We start from the raw sequence: 18,797 nt of genomic DNA, 5'->3' as shown, positions 1-18,797 counted from the left end.
GCTTCTCAAACATTCATTGGTCAGCCGTGACATCAGTCAGCGGCGATTGAGTGTAATTGGCCACCGAGCTGTCTCCTCTATTTCAATATTCTGCAGTGGTGGCGCGTTACTGTTCGCGAATCTCCTGAGCAGCAGGGCTCTGCTGTAACGAGGCATCGTGGCGCACTTGTGCAATTTCATTCGGGCTTGATTAAATAAAGTGAAAAATACAGCTCTAAAAACAAACTGCTTGCTGGTACTAGATTGTGGGGGGTCAGGGGTGTTTAAAGATCATACAAGCAGTCAGCTCCGCTTGAAAGGGAAAAATCCCCAACTTGTAAAGATGGAAGACGGCGACCAGATATCCTCCACGACACCTTTCGAGTCGGGCTTTGGCGAAGACTGGCTGACGGACTCCCGCCCGGCTGATACTCAGTTTCACGACAATGAAGCTGTGGCCAAGGAGGATGACGATATCTTAGACCTGGCCGGGGGCGCGAAGGAAGCCCTGGAAAGACATAGAGCCGCCACGCATGACTATGGCTCCACGCCGTTCGGGCAGCCTCAGAAAGCCGCCGACCCGTCTCCGACGCCGCCGGCATCCATGGACGCTGGATCCCTCTTCGGAGATGCCGGGGTGAAGCGGATGCCCGCAGCCGGAGAAGCTGCGGACACGCCGCCTAAACCGCAGGTGCCCGAGGCGGCGCCGGTGATCCCTGCGAAGAAGCCCCCGTCGCCTTCGCCATCTTCCGGTAAGTAAGACTCGGCATTAACCTGGTGTGTCCCCCGGGATTCGTCAAACTAATCACAGTTCCTCATCTAATTAGTAAAAAAAAAAAACAAAAAAAAAAAAAACATTTTATATTAATCGAGTGCTGGGGATTGGCGACGTTTGGAGGAAGTTTCTGGAACAATGGCTCCGATTGGCTTGTATGGAGCGATGCGCTAGCATGCCGGGGTCCTGCGCTCCCCAGACCGCTCCGGGTCGCTGCCCTCCTTCCGCTCCATCCCGTTTCATTTAGCTGGCCTGGTTAACCCGGTCAGACGCAGATGGCTGGCGCTGGTAACCAGAGTACCTGGGGAGAGGGATGGATGAGCACGGCCGCGGCCCACCTGTCCCCCTAGCCCTGGGCGTGCGGGGGAGGCGCTGCGGCTGGGCGTGAGGCGCTTCGGAAGTGGGGCTGGGGGGGAAAATGCCCAGTCACGGCCAGATAAACATCGGGACAAAGGAGTTTTGGTTCTCCGAAAGACATTTTAACCAGGTTGGCCCTGTGGCTGCTTTTGCGTAACGCACACGAAAGTGCCTCCCAGCTGTGTCTAGGCTTTTAGGGAGTGCCGGGGCTTTGTTGTCGCGCTGGCGGGGGGAGAACGAGGCAGGATTGCATTTCAGCCTCTATCCGCACCTCCATCCTCCCACCCTGACAGCGTGATTGCCGGGACCTGGCGAGCCGTGCTATAGGCGCCTGGATTCTTAAAGCATATGGATCCTGAATAGTACAAAAAGCAGTGTATCGACATGCCCCGAAATGTCCGCCTTTTACACCATTTGGACGAGTTTCTACGTGCGTTGTCATATAAATGGCGACTTGTCACCAAAAGATGGACCTTCTTTGTATGGGCACATCGCCTAATGTAGCGTAAATACGACGTAATTTGGGGGTTATTTTAAAATTTTCTCACCTGCCAGGAATCAGAAGTACATTTAAAAGGTGGGATTGATGTAAAATAACTGCGTTATGAAATAAACTGGTGATAAGGCCGGAGATGACACTGCATTTAAGGGGAGCGGCAGGGAGGGGCCGGCCGGCTGAGTGGCGGTACCTCGGAGGCTCTGTCTCTGCTTCCACTTTCCTTCCTCCTTCTGAAGGAGTGCATTTTAGACATTTTGTTTCTGCAGTCTGTTGTAATAGGATGAGGGTTTTTTTTCTTCTTGAGTATCATGCCGAAAAGAGGGGTAGATGGGAGTCAAATTACCAAAACTAAGGGGAAGAGCCTCCGTGGGGCCGCATCTTGCTTAGCGTAGCTGAACTGTTAGACAATACGTGAAGGTGCATTATAAAATATTTATCGAAAGTCTCAAAGGGAGAAAAGGATTCCTGGCACCCAGTGCTCATATAAAATGACTTTTGTTTTCTAAGTGTGTGGATTTGTGAGGTTTTCATGTGAGGGGTGTGTGTCCTCAAACGGGAGGTGATGTTTTTGCTATCTCCAGACGGCGGCTTGCTTGTTGTGCAGGGCTGCTTCCCGGCCCTCGGAAGTGGCCTCGTCTTTCAGAACAAAAGCCGTTCTTCCTGCAGTGGTTTGTCCCTGACTGAGGTGTTTCTGAATGTTGTGCCTGGGCTGTCGTTCGTGAGCCGATTGAGCTTCTTTGGGTCCCTCCCAGGATGTTTTTTGTGGCCAAAGGCAGGCCTCTCCCTGCTGTGTCCAAAGGCTCTGTTCCGCTGGTCATGGCGCTGTTGGCAGGCCTCGTGCGTGTCTGCACCGTCATGCTCCTTCGTCCCTTTCACTTCCGCCTCCTTTGTGGCTGATGTGACTCGTGTAGTTGGGTGTGTGTGTTTACGGTTTCCTAGTACCACATTAGCATGGCTAACTGCATCACCCCCCCACCCCCCCAGTTTATCTTTGCCTTGGCTGTGTTCAGCCCATCATGACCATGAGTCAGTGTTGCCACAACAGCTGAAGTTGTCCTGCCAGAGTCCATATCTAGATAACAGACTTTTCCGCAGACGCAATCCAGCCGACCAGTTTCTTTGGGTCTATTTGTGGTGGCATTTTCCTGATTTTTCTGCACCGGTTTTCAGTGTTCCTTGCAGTATTTGTCCTGCTTACCCATTTCCAACTTTCTGTAATGCAGAACCTCAGCGGGTCTGATCGATCGGTCTTTTTGACCAACAGTGTGCAGACATAAAAAGATTAATTGTCCCCTGTCCACTCTTAATATTTTAAACAGAATGTATTATATTTGTGGCTTCTGGCAGGGGCTAGAAGTGCCGTTTCACCACAGGAGGAAGTGCAGCAGCAATCTCTTCCTTTTAGTCTCACACGTGAAACGGTTCATCTGGGCTTTTTAATGAGTGTTCCCCCCCCCCCCCCCCGCTGAAGTGAATAGCTGGTAGGCCTGTGGACTGAGTAGGCCTCTGTCATTCAATATGTGTTTGAAAAGCCTTCATGTCATGTCAAATTGGAAACTGCCCAATATCCCCTGGGCCACGATTACCGAAAATCCCCCACGAATCAATGGTGATTTTAAGTTTTGCGATCGATGGAACTGCAGCGTTCATGTTCTGTGAAATGTACATCTGCTGTCCTTTAATATGCAGCACCGTGGGGCTCGGTCTGTAGGAGTTTGGCTTTGATTATGCTGTTGCCAAAGGAGTCTTTAAATGATCACTGGCAATGATGAGAGCCTCACTTCCCCATGTGAAGAGAGTTTGGTACGTTCTCTGATCCATCGTAGGCGTTTCTTTTGCCTTGATTGACCTGTACTCATCACAGGGAGAAAGCCTCCAGCGATGCTGTCTTTTTGAGGCGACAACTGTAGTTAAAATATTAATAAACCTCCCAGCATGGGTAGACTAATTACAGTGAAGAGCTGCTTACGTCTCTGCTCATTTTGGCCTACTCATGCATAATTATGAATCCGCATGTAGCAGCGCTAAATTTGAAGAGTGAACCATTTTTATGTATGATTGACAACTTATGCGCGGTCAACCCATATTTCAGATGGAAAGAAAAAAACTATGAAACAAACCAGAGAACCAGAGGGTTTGAAAAACATTCAAGGTTCTTAAAGGCTCTTATGACTTGGCTGTTTAAATATTACATTTCATATTAACTCGCTTAATTGTGTAACTATGCAACTTTATGGTGCTAAGCATTCTGTATTCAGAGTGATTAATTCTCTCTTTATTATCTTTAGGTTCTTTACTGAAACGGTGGAACATTGACAGAAGAGGTAACCAGTTTTGTGAGGAACTTTATTAGGGAATGATTTTAAAAGAATAATCTTGCATGATCGTGGGGCTCGATTTGATTATTATTGATTATTTAGGTGACTAATCAACAAATCTGAAATTTATTGAATATTTAAGGGATAGATGGATGGTTTTTTAATTGAATGACTGAATTGGTGGAATGATGTTCATTGTCAGCCAGTTTATATTTGCCTTATTTAAAGTAAAGATTTATATCGTTTCACTTAGAAAAACAATCTGAAATATCATTTTAATTTTTACCACCATTTAATCTGTATTAAGCTAATGATTCATCACACTTTATAGCTGCTTGTTTAATGTTTTTCAAGTCATCGTTTGTCTGTTACCTGGTTATGAATTGGAGCAGCTATTTGGTAGTTTTCAGCTGCATTGTTTTGTCTGCTCAAAATTGAAGGTTTTAATGTTGAAACATTTCAACTCCAGCATGATTTAGCAGACAGTAAAAAAAAAAAAAAGGTTGCAAAGGTTGAACTTTCAAGATCAATGACAGATTTTGTCTGGGCTTCTGTGTGTCGATGGTTTTGTTGATTTGGTGCATATTTGATGAGGAACGTAATGCTTATTCCCTCTTTCGTTTAGTCATGCTGTGTGTCTGGACTCTGGAATGTAGGGCATGTTGTCTATCACATGGTTGTCTTTACTTGTCTACGCCTTGAATGTTTTGAATGCTAGATTGTACCTGATATATATTTTTAAATAATTGTCTAAATATCTGTACGTTTCAGTTTCATCCATTACAAACTGTATTTTAATGCTGAGTTTTCATTAGCTGCCCAGTGCACTTTTTTGTTGATTTTTTTTCTTCAGAAATGTGATGCTATAATGACGGCTTAGTTGGCTGTCAAAATTGTCTATATGAGACGTATTCATGCTCATAATTACATGACTACTCATCTTTAGTCTTTAATTTTGTGCGTCTTTAATATGCTAAAGAGCTCCCTGTTTTGAACACTATCAATGATCAGTGAGGATTTTTAAAAAATTCTTCTGATGTTAGTCACTGATGTGGCTGTATCAGTTTGATATTGGCCTCCATGTCTAGATGATAATTCCAGTTTGCCGCCTCCATTACAGAAGTACCTAAAAAGCTGCTGTTGTTGGCCAGTTGTCTGTTCCATAGAAATGGCCACTGTTGCTGTGCTGTTTTCCTCCTGGTCCCTCTATCCTCCCTGTAGTTGCCTACACGCTGCATGTTTTGGTGCTCTCCCCCAAAGCTTGCTGGGATGGTCCCTCCCTCTGCCGTCCAGATCAGCTGACCATGTAAAACCCCGCTAAGCTGATCTTTTATATTTTTTTCCCTTCCAGATGAGCTCACCTTTCCTCCTTCCGCTCCATCTCAAACTCTGATGCATTCTTCTGCAGGCAAGTTCTCTCTGCTTCCGCTTACTAACCCCCCCTTGTGTAGTTCCAGCCCTTCCCTTGTTTCCTCTGACACGCTGCCTCCTGGGGGTGACCCTTCTCTGTCTTCTGAGCACTTAAATCGCACGCTGTTGGCCTTGTAGCCCGTGTATGTATGTGTATATATATGGTCTGCATGCAGAGTGTCTTCTTTCGGGCAGTACTGTGCACTCCTGTCTGTTGCACTTATGTCTGTGTACGTTGTGGTGTTACTTGCAGTCCATCCTAACGTAGCTGTGTTTCCTGATTTGCATGAAGTTTTGCGCCTCTCTGTTCCCTTGGTCGTTCCCCTTGATGATTTGCATAATTTATCGATTAACAGCTTTTCTGTGCTTCTTGGGCACCTGCACCAGGGCTGTTCTAGGTATTAAATATTGACTAAACAGCCATTTTGAAATTCCTCTAAATCAGTGCTTCCCAACCCAGTCAATGGAGACCCACAGACGGTCCGCATTTTTGCTCCCTACTGGTTGACTGTATGCGGGTCGCTAAGGACTGGATTGTGAAACACTGCTCTAAATCGTGTTGCTCTCACTGATGGGGCTTTCCATGTTGGTGACACCTACTTGGCCTGTGGCATGAAATGTGACTTGTGTGGCATTTTCCTTTCTGTCTGTGTGCACAGAGGGCAGAGCTCAGCCACTGGGGCAGGAGGGTGATTCTTCTCGGCTTGGATCTATTGCACTTCCTCCCTCTCTCTCTCCTCTTCATTCTCCTGACTCTTTGGAGGAGCTGTCTCTCTCTGAAAGTCCCAATCAAGCCCCTGTGGCATTGGGGCCCTTTGGCTTCGGACTCACATCTATAGAGTTTTCTGAACGGCCAAGCCAGGATGTGCCTTTGAGTGAAGAGGTGAAAATGTTTGAATCTTTTACGGTGTCAAAACTAGACCTGGCTGGTGATGATCATAGCCTCTCTGGTGGGTTGAGCAAAGACAGTGTGAAGGCAGCCACCTTCTCTCCTGGAGAAACCGATCGGTTCCTAAGCTCGCTTATGACCTCGGAGGTCGATCTTGGGTCCAAGGTTGATCCAGGAAAGTCTGGGCGATGTGAAGATAGTGGAGTTGCATCCTCTCCTGATGAGAAATTTGGCAGTTCAGTTGGGTCTCATGAGGATGGCAAAACTGATAGTGGTAAGGAAGGGTTTGATAAAGATTCAGAATCTGGAGAATCTACTGGATCAACTCCGACTCAGTCACCCATTAACCCGAAAATCACTACTGAGTCTTTCCTTTCGTATGCACCCTCTAACCCGACAGCAAAACCGGACGCTCCGCTCATTGCCTCCTGTGGTTTCATGAAGGATGTAGATGAACCAACTAAAGACATTTTTTCTCCAAAAACATCTTGGCGTGAAACTGATCTGCTTGCAAGCAAGCTGGAAGTTGATGATGATTTTCTGGGTGAGGTTAAAGCCTTCGCTGCTGCAAAGAATCCATTCCAGGGATTCTCGCCTATAGGGGATTCCTGCAGTGCGTTTCCGCAGTTGGGTGAGACGACTATGGATATCTCTACTGATATAAAGGGTGTAAAAGTATCTGAAAGTCCCACACCAGACTTGGTACCACATGCACATGAAGGTGAACCCCAAGATGCTGCTCTGAATAAGCCAAAAGAAGAAGCAACTGTTGATTTAGTCCAGATGGCTTTTGACCCTGTAAAGGATTTGCCTGATGTTCCTGTGCACTCAGTTTTAACTGAAGAGTCTAAGGAACCTTCAGCACCCCCATCTCTGCCAGATATCCTGAAGTCTTCTCCTCTGATCCCTGAAAAAATAGACTCTGGGTCATCAGAAGCAAGCTCAGATAATGACCAGAGTCCAACGGAGGAAGTACAGATGGACAATAACCCTGTGACTTATTCCGCCACTAACCCGTTTGCCTTTGACACTAAGATCTCGCTATTGAAGGAAATGGCCGAAGAAACGGAGGCTCGTGCTGCCGGCAAAGAAAAGCCTGATGTTGAACCATGTACCGAGAAAAGCTTTGGTGCTTTTGACCTGGTGAAGGAGGCGGAAACCACCAAGGGCAAAGATCCACCTGCAGTGGAAATGGAACAAAAAGACTGGAATTTTTCAGGTAATGATTCGTTCAAATTCGGCACAGAGTCTAGGACCTCAGTGAACCTGCCAATCAGCTCACCTTCTCAACATCTAGCAACAGCAGAAGAATCCGATTCTGAGAGTCCAATGACGGACTCCTTGTCTCCAGTGCTGGAAGCGATGGCAAAGAACCCTGCAAGTTTTCAGATTGAATCTGAGATCAAGCTCTCCGAAGAATCCAAAATCTCAATGGCTACTGTGATTAAGGGAGTGTACATGGAGGAGCATGAGACATCAGAGCATGAAGTCTCATCTGAGGAGTTTGAATTCATAGAAAGGCCTCCAAAGGGTGTAATGGACGAATTCTTAGAAACATTGGATAGTGCAAAGTTTGCAAAAGCACCAGAGATGGGTACGGATGATGATGCTTCACCAGGGTTTGGACAGGGAGATCTAACCACTGATGTCGAGTCAGCACTGGAGACTCAACAAAGTTCCTACATGCTCCTAACACAGCCCATCTCCAGGGCTTCACCCCAAAAGCTCAAGGCAGATCTGGAGAAACCATTCGAGCCTTCAGAACTTGTGTACCAACCCCAAGAGGCTGCTGCTCCTCCGAAAGTCCCTCTTGTCCACTGTACATCAGAAGAGCCCGAGAAGCCTGCTCATCCACAGAAGACTGAGGACCCGGCAGCCAGTGTGACAGCCCACACTGAAGCATCTACAGCTGCTAGCTTGGCACATCTAGGCACAGAAGCAGGTAATATGAGCATGGACGTAGACTTCTGTTCTCCCATACTCGTTCACCATAAAGGGTTCTTCCTCACCATAGGTCCCCCCTCCCACACTTTTATTTCAGTCTTTTATTTGATCCTTTCACCCCATGCCATTCTTTTTCTTTTTTTCTTTCCTACTTCAGCATGCTAACCCATTAACTACTCAAAGTCTGAGAGTGGGTGTGTGCGTGTGCATGTACATTAGGTTTTGAGCGTGAATTCATAAACCTGTACGTAAAATGCTCACATGTTGTAGTGTGCTCAGTGACTTGTGTTCATCCCTCTTCATTCATTTTGCTTAGTGTTCATTCTCGTGTGTCTCGGTAAGTATGAAGATGCATATTCTCTCCCTTAGAAATATGGAAGTCGTCGTTAATGTAGAACTGGGAAATGCCCAGTGGATTGGCGAGGTGCCAGTCCTAGTTGTGCAGGGAGGAATGGTACTCAGTAACAGTGTAAATAGTTTTTGTATTTATATGCTTAAGAAAAGTGGTGATTCGGTTGCAAATATGTCAGCATTTGTGAAGCCGCTTGACTTGCTCTGCAGAGAATGATTCGGTGACTGCAAATGTGGGCACGGAGCTCTGGGCTTGTCGAGGGACTACAGAGTAATAATCAAATCCACTTAAACTTTTCCAGTCATACGCAACTGTTTTGGTTCGTTGATCTTGGAAACTTAACTGACTTTAGTGAGTGAAGGTCTTTCTGCATAAGACGCACAGCCTTTTTGACGGCCTGGTGTTTTGTGTCGTGCCTCTTCTGAAGCACTCGTGCTTTGTGAGCTGCTCAGGGTGAAGTGACACAGTGGTGACCTAGTAGATGTGTCCAGCCTTCTTGGAGAGAAGCACATTTTACAAAGCATCTCGCGATTGAAGTCGCCTCTGGGTGTGTCTTGTTCTAATGCCTGCAGAAACGGCATTCGTGCAGGTTTGCCATTATGCTGGGCGGGGCTGAATTTTTCTTAATATATAAAATTTTATTTTTATAGTGCGCAGCAGAACCTTTATAATGTTGGTAAGAGAGGAAATCATGAGACGTGTTTGCAAAAGTCAGTTATTTTCCATAGATATTCTTTGTTGTAAATTGTGTGCCATTCTTCCCATGCAAAATAGGTTTTTGCATGGTTTAGTGTGGATTTAGTGCCCCCTAGTGTCCCATGGGTGTAAAGTTCATTTTGGAAAAACGTGTTACAATGAGCCTGGGCTGAAGTTACTTAGTCATGCATGTAATTTATTTTTTTTTGGTGTGGTATTTTGTTAGTCATTGACTTATTTTGCTAGTTTGCTGCTGGTTATTTTACTAGGGGGTCTGGTCTTTTAAGCTTTTTTTTCTCCCTCCCTTCTTCAGTATCATTGTAGTAAAGTTATTCTAATATGTCTGCAAGCAACCCATTTTATTAGGTTGGAGAATGTTGATGTACAGTTAAATGTTATGCTTGGTCATTTTGAATGAGCTTGTTGGGACGTTATGCAGAGCCCATTTACACAGGACCATGCTGTGGTGCTGTTTTGATGTCGCCTGAAGCTCTGGATCTGTGCAGAGATGAATAGCTTGGTTTTGGGTGCAAGTTTAGTGCTAAAACGGCCACAGTGAGTGTATGAAATTGACCAGTTTTTCTGAAGGTTCTGCGCGTGTGTGATAGCGATGGGGATGGGGGGGGGGGGGGGGTGAGAGAGCAAGTGGGAGAGAGAGGGAGGGAGGGAGGGAGGGAGAGACAGTCAAGGAAGGGAAGTTTAAAGTCACTGCGTCAGTCGGTTACTGGCTCATGCAGCCGTCGGACAGTCAGGTGACCTCGATCCTGCAGCACGGCTCCCGCCAGCCCCAGAGAGCTGCGGTCTCCTCAGTAGGGGGGGGGGCCTTGCCTTCACCGCACAGCACAGCCGTCGCTCTCATAAGCCGCCCCGGTCTCACTCGACACTTCCGAGGTGGAGGCTCTGGAATGCCCAGCTGAATCCCCCCCGCTCTGGGTTTGAGACGCTCCGCCGTGGGAAAACAATATGGATAACCAGATTCCGAGAGCCTGGAAGGAGCACGGTATCTCATTTCTGGGGGGGGGGGGTGTTATCCATAGCGTGAAGTCTGAATTTACGGCTTTATTAATTGGGGGGGAAAAGCTGCATTTTATTTGCTGTGGTCTAATGTAAAAATGAATAGCAAGCAAATGGCGACATGACATGCTAACTTCCAGCTATTGATGTTTCTGCTCGGGCTCCCAGACGGTGCTTATGCAGTGCTGTGCTTTTTATTGAATTTGCTGGAGCCTTTCGAAACGCAGGGAGGGTGTTTTTGCCAGTGCTTTTGCACCAACCTTTGGACAGACTGCGCCTCTCGCACCCCCAGGCGCTGTGCTTGTGCAAAGTTTAAACGGGTTGTCGGCACTTTTCCAGCTGAGTGTTCGATTCGAGTGTCGCATCACATGGCCAGTGATTTACACCCCCAGCCTGGCTCATCTCTGCTAGCCTGGGTCACGTACCAGGCTTGTTTATCAGTAGAATATTAATCAACAGCTGGATCAAGGGTTCAATGTGGGCTTGTGCATGATCTGATGTCATGCTTAGATCAGAGGGCTGGTTTTCCATTACACAACTGCAGAATCCATAGGAAATATGGGATTTATATGCATTATGGCAGCCAAGGTTACGCTGTCTGACGTGCCAGATTGGGAGCAGTGCCTTAATGGTTGTGCAGGCCCTGTCTCTATATTTAAATCCATTTAAACATGCTGATGGACACATCTCCTGTTTTGCCTATGCCTTCCCATGTTTAATCTAGCACTTCGGTATAGATGAAAACTGGTACAGCCTCAGATTTGGTTGGTGGTGGCTGGGGGCATCGCTGTACCTTTAAGATGGAAAACACGAGCAGGAGCACCGCTTGGCGACCGACACCCCTTTCTGGCATGTCTTTGAGCCGAAGGTCAAACCGTTATCATAGCTGAGTAATGAAGTCTCCGGGTGCTTAGTCACGATCGTCAATGAGCCCGTCTCGCTATGGTGGAGATATCTATAGTCCTCTTTAGTGACGATACTGGAGTGAGGTCCCAACATGCCTTCTGCCACGAGTTATGCTTTTGCAGTTCTCTGTATTCTTAGAGGGCTTTGGGTTTTAACCCACCCATTCTTGACAGATATTCAGCAAGGCGTGTGTGTGTTTTTTTTTTTTTTTTTTTAAGTTCAAGCACAAACCGATCATTTTCTCCCCCAAAGTTTTATTTTGCTGCCTGTTAACGTTCACCAAGGCATTGCATTTTAATTGGACGTTGCAGCTTGGCACAGTCTCAACGGGGGGTGGGGGGATGCGGTAGGAAAGTGTTGGATCTGTGGGGTGTTTGTGATCAGACGCCACCGATCCGGGCATCTTTAGCTTGGGCTCCTGTCGGTACTCATTTACTATGTTCGTATCAGATTCATGTTGGTATGTTACAAAGATCAAATTAGTTAATTTTATTTCGCTAGTCCGTATTTGCCATCCTGCTGCAGATTATCCTGAAACGGATGTTACTGATATGAAGGTTAGACTAGGCTATCTGTCCTATCTCTGCAGGAAATTAGTAGTAATTCGTATTCTAAATGTCGATTATCAAAAAATAAAGTGATATGTTTAGTGTCAGATGCTGGGTCTTACTGCAGCATGAGTGTATACGTGCGAGTTGTTTTTTGTCCTTTATGGGAAAAGTATAGTAATCCGATGTGTTTGGTTATATATTGGTTAAGATTGTAATATCAAAGCCACGTTTTTCCCCTCCGCGTCGTTTCTGTGCCCGGTAGCGCCGTCCTGGTGCCATTTAAAGCGCAGGCATTTCCCAGCGACGCCGACGCCATAGCGGCTTAAAAACAGCCCCGGCCGGGGGCAAGGGAGGAGACTGGCGAAGGGGCGCGGGGCAGTCAGTCAGAGCCTCAGAGGCGGGGGGCAAATCAGCGGCGCGGCCGCCTGACCCGACAGGAAGTGAAAAGCCGCTCGGCGAAGTGACGGCGCTTGGAGCGCAAGATGGATGCCAAGCTGGGTCGGTGCACCGCTTCGCTGCCTGTCTACCTCCCACCCGTATCGGGGTGGCTCGACGCGATTTAAATGCGGTTTACGGTAACTGTGTTAGCGGGAGAGGGACGGTGCGGCGGCCGGCTGTCCGTCTCCCTCCCCCGTGGGATGCGGGCGGTGTCGGCGGGGGTCGTAAATGCGAGTCCCGTTTTTTAAAAAGAGGTTTGATAAGGAGAGGCGTGTAAGTGGGTGAGATCCGCTAATGTCCGGGTTATTTATAGTCCTGCCTGCAGAAGCAGACGGACGCGGCTTTTAACTCTACATGTTAATATTTTGGGCTGTTGGTCGACAGCCGCGTGTGTTTGCACCGTTCGCGCCCGCAGTGATTCGATGCTTTTTGCACTTGCACGTGGGGGGGTTGGTTTGATTAGCTTTGATTTACACGGCGTTGCCACACAATTCGGTTAATGGATAATGTCGTTTTAAAGGTTGAGGGGTTTGCCAGGGCTGTAAATGGCGACGGCAGCGGAACACGGCCAATGAAGCTCTTTGGAAATTGGAAAGCGGGTCGGAGATCGGTTCAGTTTTAGCGCTTCTAAAACGGATCTGCCTGATATCTTCTCAGATAACACGGCATGTCGATGAGGGCTGTTTTGCTTCAGCTTAGGTAGGTCATGCAGTTTAACGAACGTGTCTGTGCTCCGAAAAGCGGAGTCAAATCATAGTGAGGAACGTGTTAATATGTAATCAGCTCAGCGCACTTGCTTTTCAGTCCCTCCCCATGTCTGGAATGGTAGTCAGAAACTGGTTCTGTAAACGTGCAGCCCTTGTCTGGTTGAGCTGGAGGGTCACAGGTTGACCCACAGCCCACAGTGTTGCTATTCTGGTAGCTGAGGGCGTGTCCTGCTGTTCTCTCTCTGTTCAGGCTCCCAATATGGCCTTCCGTATGTTGGTGAGGCCAGCTGAGCAAAACGGACCTTTAAGAACGCTGGTTGCTGGTTCCGGTCCTCCATAGAAGTTCCGCAGTTGTAACTTGATTTGTTCCTTAGTTAGTCTGGCTGTAGACTCAGCTAAGCGGTTAGACGTAAATGTCCCCGTGTGATTCTGGGGGTGGGTGTGGATTCCTCCTCCTCGTTTACGGTGGCTGATTATGGCTTGCCGTGTGATGGGGGTTTGTTACTGTTTTTGTTTGACACTATCTCCCCCCCCCCCCCACAGTGGTGGACCTCTTGTACTGGCGCGATGTCAAGACGACGGGCGTGGTGTTCGGGGCGGCTCTGTTCCTGCTGCTCTCCCTGTCCGTCTGCAGCATCATCAGCGTCTGCTCCTACGTGGGTCTGGCCCTGCTGTCCGTCACCATCACCTTCAGGATATATAAGGGCATCCTGCAGGCCGTGCAGAAGTCTGACGAGGGGCACCCCTTCAAGTGAGTGCTGGGGGTGTTACCGGGATCTCCCAGTTGGGATTTCCCAGTCGGGATTTCCCAGTTGCGACCCTGGTCCAGTGCCCTTTGTCCTGTTTGGTCTGATGTAATGTTAAAACTCCCTTTAATTGCCCGCACCATCGACGTCCTGTTGGTCTTGCCAAATGCTTAAGGTTGAATTAAATGGTCTTTGCTTTGGAAGTAAAAGTGAGCTCTGCTTAATTCTGTAGCACTCGAGCATAAAAAGCTTTGCTAATCTTTTTTGTGTCCCTTTTTTTTGGGGGAGGGGGGATCAGAATATCTATGGAAATGTATGACTTTTAGAGACTGATAAGAGGCTCTTTTGAGCCCGCTGATGCACTCCTTCTGCGGGTATATTTGAGAGAGCTGGTGTGTTTGTATGTCACTCGCACAGTGTGTGTGCTGAATGCCTGGCACTTCGCTCCACATCTCCAGGGCTTACCTTACCCAGAATGTGACCCTGTCTGAGGATCTGGTGCACAAGTACAGCGACGTGGCCCTAACTCACCTCAACTGCACCCTCAAGGAGCTACGGCGACTTTTCCTGGTGGAGGATCTGGTGGATTCCCTGAAGGTGAGACGCCGCTCTGCTGCTGCGCTGCATGGTGGTGGTGGTGGTGGTGATGATGATGATGATGATTTTGGGCTCAGTGCTGCATTTCTGCTGGTTCTCGAGTTCTTGTGTCCTGTGTCAGGCTTAGCAATTGCTTTTTCTTCTTGGTCCTGGGGCTTGGCTGTAAGCTAGAATGTCAGATTGTGTGAATCTCAAAGCCCACAATATTCTGAACATGCTGTGGTTCCCCAGCTAGAGGTGCAGCTGTTCTTTAGGGCTGTTATGCAAGGAAAGGCCTCGGTCTGCCGGACCCCAGCTGTTACCTTTGCTGTTTCCTTCCCTCCCCTTCTTGCTGGTAACTGCGGTGTGTTTTGCTTATTTGTGCACATTTGTGAAGCCGTGTGCTTCTGGTATATCGGCCTCAGTTGTTGCTTGTTAGCTTCCAGTACATGTAGTGTTTCGATAGCACTGGCTGCACTGGCATTCTGAGGGCTACCTACCTTGAGCTCTGTGCACCAGAATAGCTCTGCTGCGCTTGCCTGTGCGCGCTTGCCTGTGCGCGCTTGCCTGTGCTGGTGGAGGCCAGTTGAGCTCTCGCCGGGCCCCAGGGGTGGCTGTAGCTTGGGGGCCCTTCAGGCTGAGCTGGGAGAGTTTCCCTCACACAAAGGGTCCTTTTAGAGAGCGGTCAGCCCCGCAGGCCCAGGTGCTTCCCGGTCACAGTGAGCCCTTTTCACGTCTTGTGGGCCCAGGAGTTTTTATGAGAAGCATTGTGGTGCTGTGTGTGTGTGTGAAGGAAATGTGTGTTTTGGGGGGTGAGTTTTTAACCCTTTCCACGTATTTCCCTGGGCAGTGTTTGCACACATCACTTCGAGGTGTCTGCAGATGGAGGTCATACATTTATTCTTTAGCTTCACCAGTGAGTCGACTGTTTTTGATACCAAAGAGGCAAACATTGATGCTCAGTGCACTTCTCTTATCCCGTTTTATTATCCTGGCCTCAAGGCAGATCTGTCTTCTGTTGATTCGACTTGAGCAGCTGGTGCTTTTCGTATTGTGATGAGCCGAGTGGTAATTCTTGTTCACCTTTTGCACTTAAGGGTCTTTTTGATCTGACTTTTTGTTATCAGCGTTGGGCCAAGCAGTCTGTCTCTGTCTCTCTGTCTGTCTGTCTGTCTGTCTGTGTGTCTGTGTGTCTGTGTCTCTCTCTGTCTGTGTCTCTCTCTGTCTGTGTCTCTCTCTGTCTGTGTCTCTCTCTGTCTGTGTCTCTGTCTGTCTGGCTGCAGTCATGAAACTTTGAATTGTGTCGGCTGCTTTCCTGCTCTGGAGAACCCGGCCCTGGCGTGCTTTGTATCCCACCTGATCTGGCCAGCGGCAGCAGTGTCCTTATTTGGCCCTGGAAAGGGGGGTGTGGAGTTTCATGGTGACCCGCTGACCTTTTCCTAAGGTTCCATGTGCAGCCTTTCCTAGCGGGGCGACTCCTAGCCAGCTCGCTAGCCCTCTCTGTAAAACATGGCCGTCTTTACCAAGCTTGTCCCCTGCTGCCGTCTCTTCCCACCCCCCACCCCCCGCGCTGTGACGGAGCCGGGCCGGGGGCTTAATGCTGCTTCCATTCCCGTTCCACAGCCGTCGTCGTGAGCCATGCGAAGGATGCTGTTCCGGCTAATTGGCTTATGGAGGCCAGGCGCTTAAGTAGCAGGCCTGACAGGCCTGTGCTGTCACTGTATAGAGGTGTGACTGTACACATGCTGAGCCGATGTAGCGAGTGACCCCTGAGCACCAGTTACAGTGGCCAATTCAGTCTCCTGGTGCTGTTGACCTTGTTACTGGTATTATGACTCTCTCTTAGTTGGGTATATTAAGCGACTTGGTTTTGTCTGTTTTACTGTCATCTTAAGTGCTAAAGGACATGGCCCATTTACAGTGACACGTCACAGGTGGCCATGTTGTGCCGATGATGCGTGTGACCTCTCAGTGACCGCGTGTGTATTGACGAGTCCCTGTCTGTTCCTCTCCTGCAGTTTGCCGTGCTGATGTGGATCCTGACCTACGTCGGAGCCTTGTTTAACGGCCTGACTCTGCTTATCCTGGGTAAGTACCACACTCGTCTCAATTGCTGATGTTGTGATGGAGGCTTTCTGGGAACATTTCTCTAGTGTGATGCATGAATGTTTTAGCACGTTACGGATACAGAGGACAGCTTTTGGGGATGGGGGGGGCGGGTGGTGAAATTTGTCTGACGTTGCCATGCAGAAAGCTTGACATGACGACACCACATATCATTCATGTGATTGACAAACTCCGTGTGGATGTTCTGCTTTGTTTAATGGCAGGATCTGATCAGTCATGTTTGCGATGAGCTAAGTATTATGGTGCACAGCGGGCGAGTGCTGAATATCTGTGTCTGTCTGATCCAGGCTGCAGCAGGAACTTCACTCATGTAGCGATTCATGTTGGTGTAACTAATGTCGTCACATGACTTACGGTGGTCCTCTGCTCTCCAGCCTGTAGTAGCCCCCACAGTGCATGGTTATTTGGGCTTTTATCGCTGTGCTTTATTTCGATGTGCCTTAGAACCCCTTTTCCTTCAAGGTATTATGGAGCTAAACAACTTTTTGATTCAGGCTCAGGTTGGGGCAGGAGGGTCCTGAGCTAAAGCTGATTAGGAGAGATTGTTCTGTCAGAGGGCTGTGCAGGGGCAGAGATCCTGAAGTTGTTTGCTGTGGTTAGCTGCTCTGATCTCTACCCAGTTTGAGAGAACTCATCGTTTGACCATCACAAGTTCGATTTCTCAGTGTGCTAATGCTGTTCTTGTTGGACAGGAATAGCTGTGCTGTTGGGTGTTTTTATTTATTTATAATTTGCTTAATGGTGTCTTATCTTTTGGTACAGGTCTGATTGCTGTGTTCAGCACCCCGATAATTTATGAAAAACACCAGGTAAGTACCATGCTGATGTAGGCTTCAATTCTCCTCTCTTCAAACCAAACCCAAAAAGTATGTTCAGAAATATGTGCTTCCGTGGCTAATTTACCTTGCAGTTTACCCCTGGTGTGTTGCCTGTGTCCCTGTTCATGATGCCCGCTGTGCCCTTTTATTGTATCCTCTTTATCCACCTTTCTAACTCTGTCTCCCTCCAGGCACAGATTGACCATTACTTGGCTCTGGCAAGAAACCAAATCAAAGACATTTTTGGAAAGTACGTGTCTGATGGCTGTATTCGGGGTGGGGGTGGGGGGGTGTAAATCACTTTGCTATGATGTTTCAGTGTTGGCGTGACGTTTACAGTCAGCTTGCCTTCGGAATGCTGAGGCTGGTGTTCTGCAGACGCGTGAGCTAAACATTCCTAAAGCTCTGCTCTTCCTCATGTCTCTCTGGCAGGATCCAGGCTAAAGTACCGGGGATGAAGCCCAAGGCAGAGTGAAGGCAGCGACTGGAGACCCCCCCCCCCCCCGGGGTTTAGGGCCTTGTGGGGAGGGCCCCGCCCAGGTCACAGCCTTCACATTTCACACACTGTCTGCAAGCCCCCATCCTAGCTCATCAGTTCTAGTGCTACGGCAAACTGAACGTTCGTTAACCAGCCGTGACCCTCCCCCCCCCGCCCTCCCCCCCAAACCACCACCGCAACTAGCTTGTGAGCCTTATATGCCACTGCAAATAAAATTTGAATCAAATTTACCAGAGAGTGACAGAGAAGGAGTATAAGTTGTGCTTAGAGCATGGAGCTCAGTCTTGGCCAGACTTGTTCGCAATGTAAGAGAAGGTGACTCATTTCTCCTTCCTCTTCCTTCCTCTTCTCGTCACCTGCTGTCCGTGTGGTTAAACATGAAGATCGGCTGCTTTTTTTAAGGGGGATGTAACACCAATTGAATGGTACTGGGGGGAGGGGTTCGGTTTTTTTCGGTATGATTAAAACTTAGTGGTGTTGTGATTTTACCGTTTTATTGATTGACTATGTAGTATTTCACAGGGCTTCTGGCTTTCTTCAGCAGATTCACAGTGGTGGAGACCTACTTCATAGACCCTCATGCTTCTGAGTGTTTCAACAAACATTTAGTACTTTTTGCGAGAAACTACGTTGTCGTTTCACCACATTGCAGCTGAGTATTTAGGGGAGGAAAACTTATTTAAAAAAAAAAAAGTTTACAAACAAAAAAAAAAAAGCTTAAAAAAAATGTCTGTGGACCCAATATCTAAAGCTGCAAAATTATGTAAACTTGGGAATTTCAAGCAGTGTTTGTTATGCAAGTAAATGTGAATGAAACTTCATACAGTTGTGATGAATTCTGCTGAGACTTGTCTGTGGAATGCATTGTGAAATGTAAACTGATACCAATAAAGCTTATAGACAAATATACATCTTTGGCCTGCTTTCCTTCCCTGATTGTGCATCAGCAATATGGGGCCCCTTCACCACCACTGTACTTCACCAGTGGTGAAGGGGCAGGAGAGAATTTGTCAATTTACATTGAGGGTATGATTAGAAGGCCTGATTTGAGACTTTAGCCAGGCCTCAGAACACATCCCCCTCCTACTCTTGACCTCAGTCTCCTCTGAAGGATCACACCATTTTCACTGGCCACCTCTTCCAGTCTCCCATCCAAGTTCTGACCAGGCCCAACCCTGCTTAGCTTCAGGTGGATT

General features: G+C 47.9%; 1 protein-coding gene across 12 annotated transcripts; it reads left to right on the top strand.

The window, feature by feature from the left end:
• Positions 1–104: 104 nt before the first annotated feature.
• Positions 105–18,510, top strand: LOC111852342 (reticulon-3). 12 transcript variants are annotated; one of them, XM_023828174.2, is made up of 10 exons: positions 105–731; positions 3,899–3,934; positions 5,280–5,336; positions 5,998–8,169; positions 13,379–13,586; positions 14,040–14,178; positions 16,176–16,245; positions 17,047–17,093; positions 17,294–17,352; positions 17,535–18,510. In XM_023828174.2, exons 1-10 carry the CDS (start codon positions 323–325, stop codon positions 17,575–17,577), a joined length of 3,240 nt encoding a protein of 1,079 aa, XP_023683942.2. In that variant the 5' UTR covers positions 105–322; the 3' UTR covers positions 17,578–18,510. The 12 variants fall into 12 exon arrangements, with proteins under 12 accessions (XP_023683942.2, XP_023683943.2, XP_023683944.1 ...); XM_023828176.2 differs by having other exon boundaries at positions 108–731; positions 6,628–8,169; XM_072709404.1 differs by lacking the exon at positions 105–731 and adding an exon at positions 3,731–3,762.
• The last annotated feature ends 287 nt before the right edge of the window (positions 18,511–18,797 follow it).

This window comes from Paramormyrops kingsleyae, chromosome 3 (assembly GCF_048594095.1).
Source record: "Paramormyrops kingsleyae isolate MSU_618 chromosome 3, PKINGS_0.4, whole genome shotgun sequence".
Taxonomy (NCBI): Eukaryota; Metazoa; Chordata; class Actinopteri; order Osteoglossiformes; family Mormyridae; genus Paramormyrops; species Paramormyrops kingsleyae.
The sequence above is the reverse complement of the archived record's forward strand: the minus strand, read 5'-3'. Positions and strand labels throughout refer to the sequence as shown.

Excerpts from the sequence above, each read along its gene's own strand:
- LOC111852342 (XM_023828174.2), top strand. The coding sequence starts at position 323 with ATGGAAGACGGCGACCAGATATCCTCCACGACACCTTTCGAGTCGGGC. Across the intron at positions 5,337-5,997 it reads TCTGATGCATTCTTCTGCAG|AGGGCAGAGCTCAGCCACTG; the intron begins GCAAGTTCTCTC and ends CTGTGTGCACAG. Across the intron at positions 17,094-17,293 it reads TAATTTATGAAAAACACCAG|GCACAGATTGACCATTACTT; the intron begins GTAAGTACCATG and ends GTCTCCCTCCAG.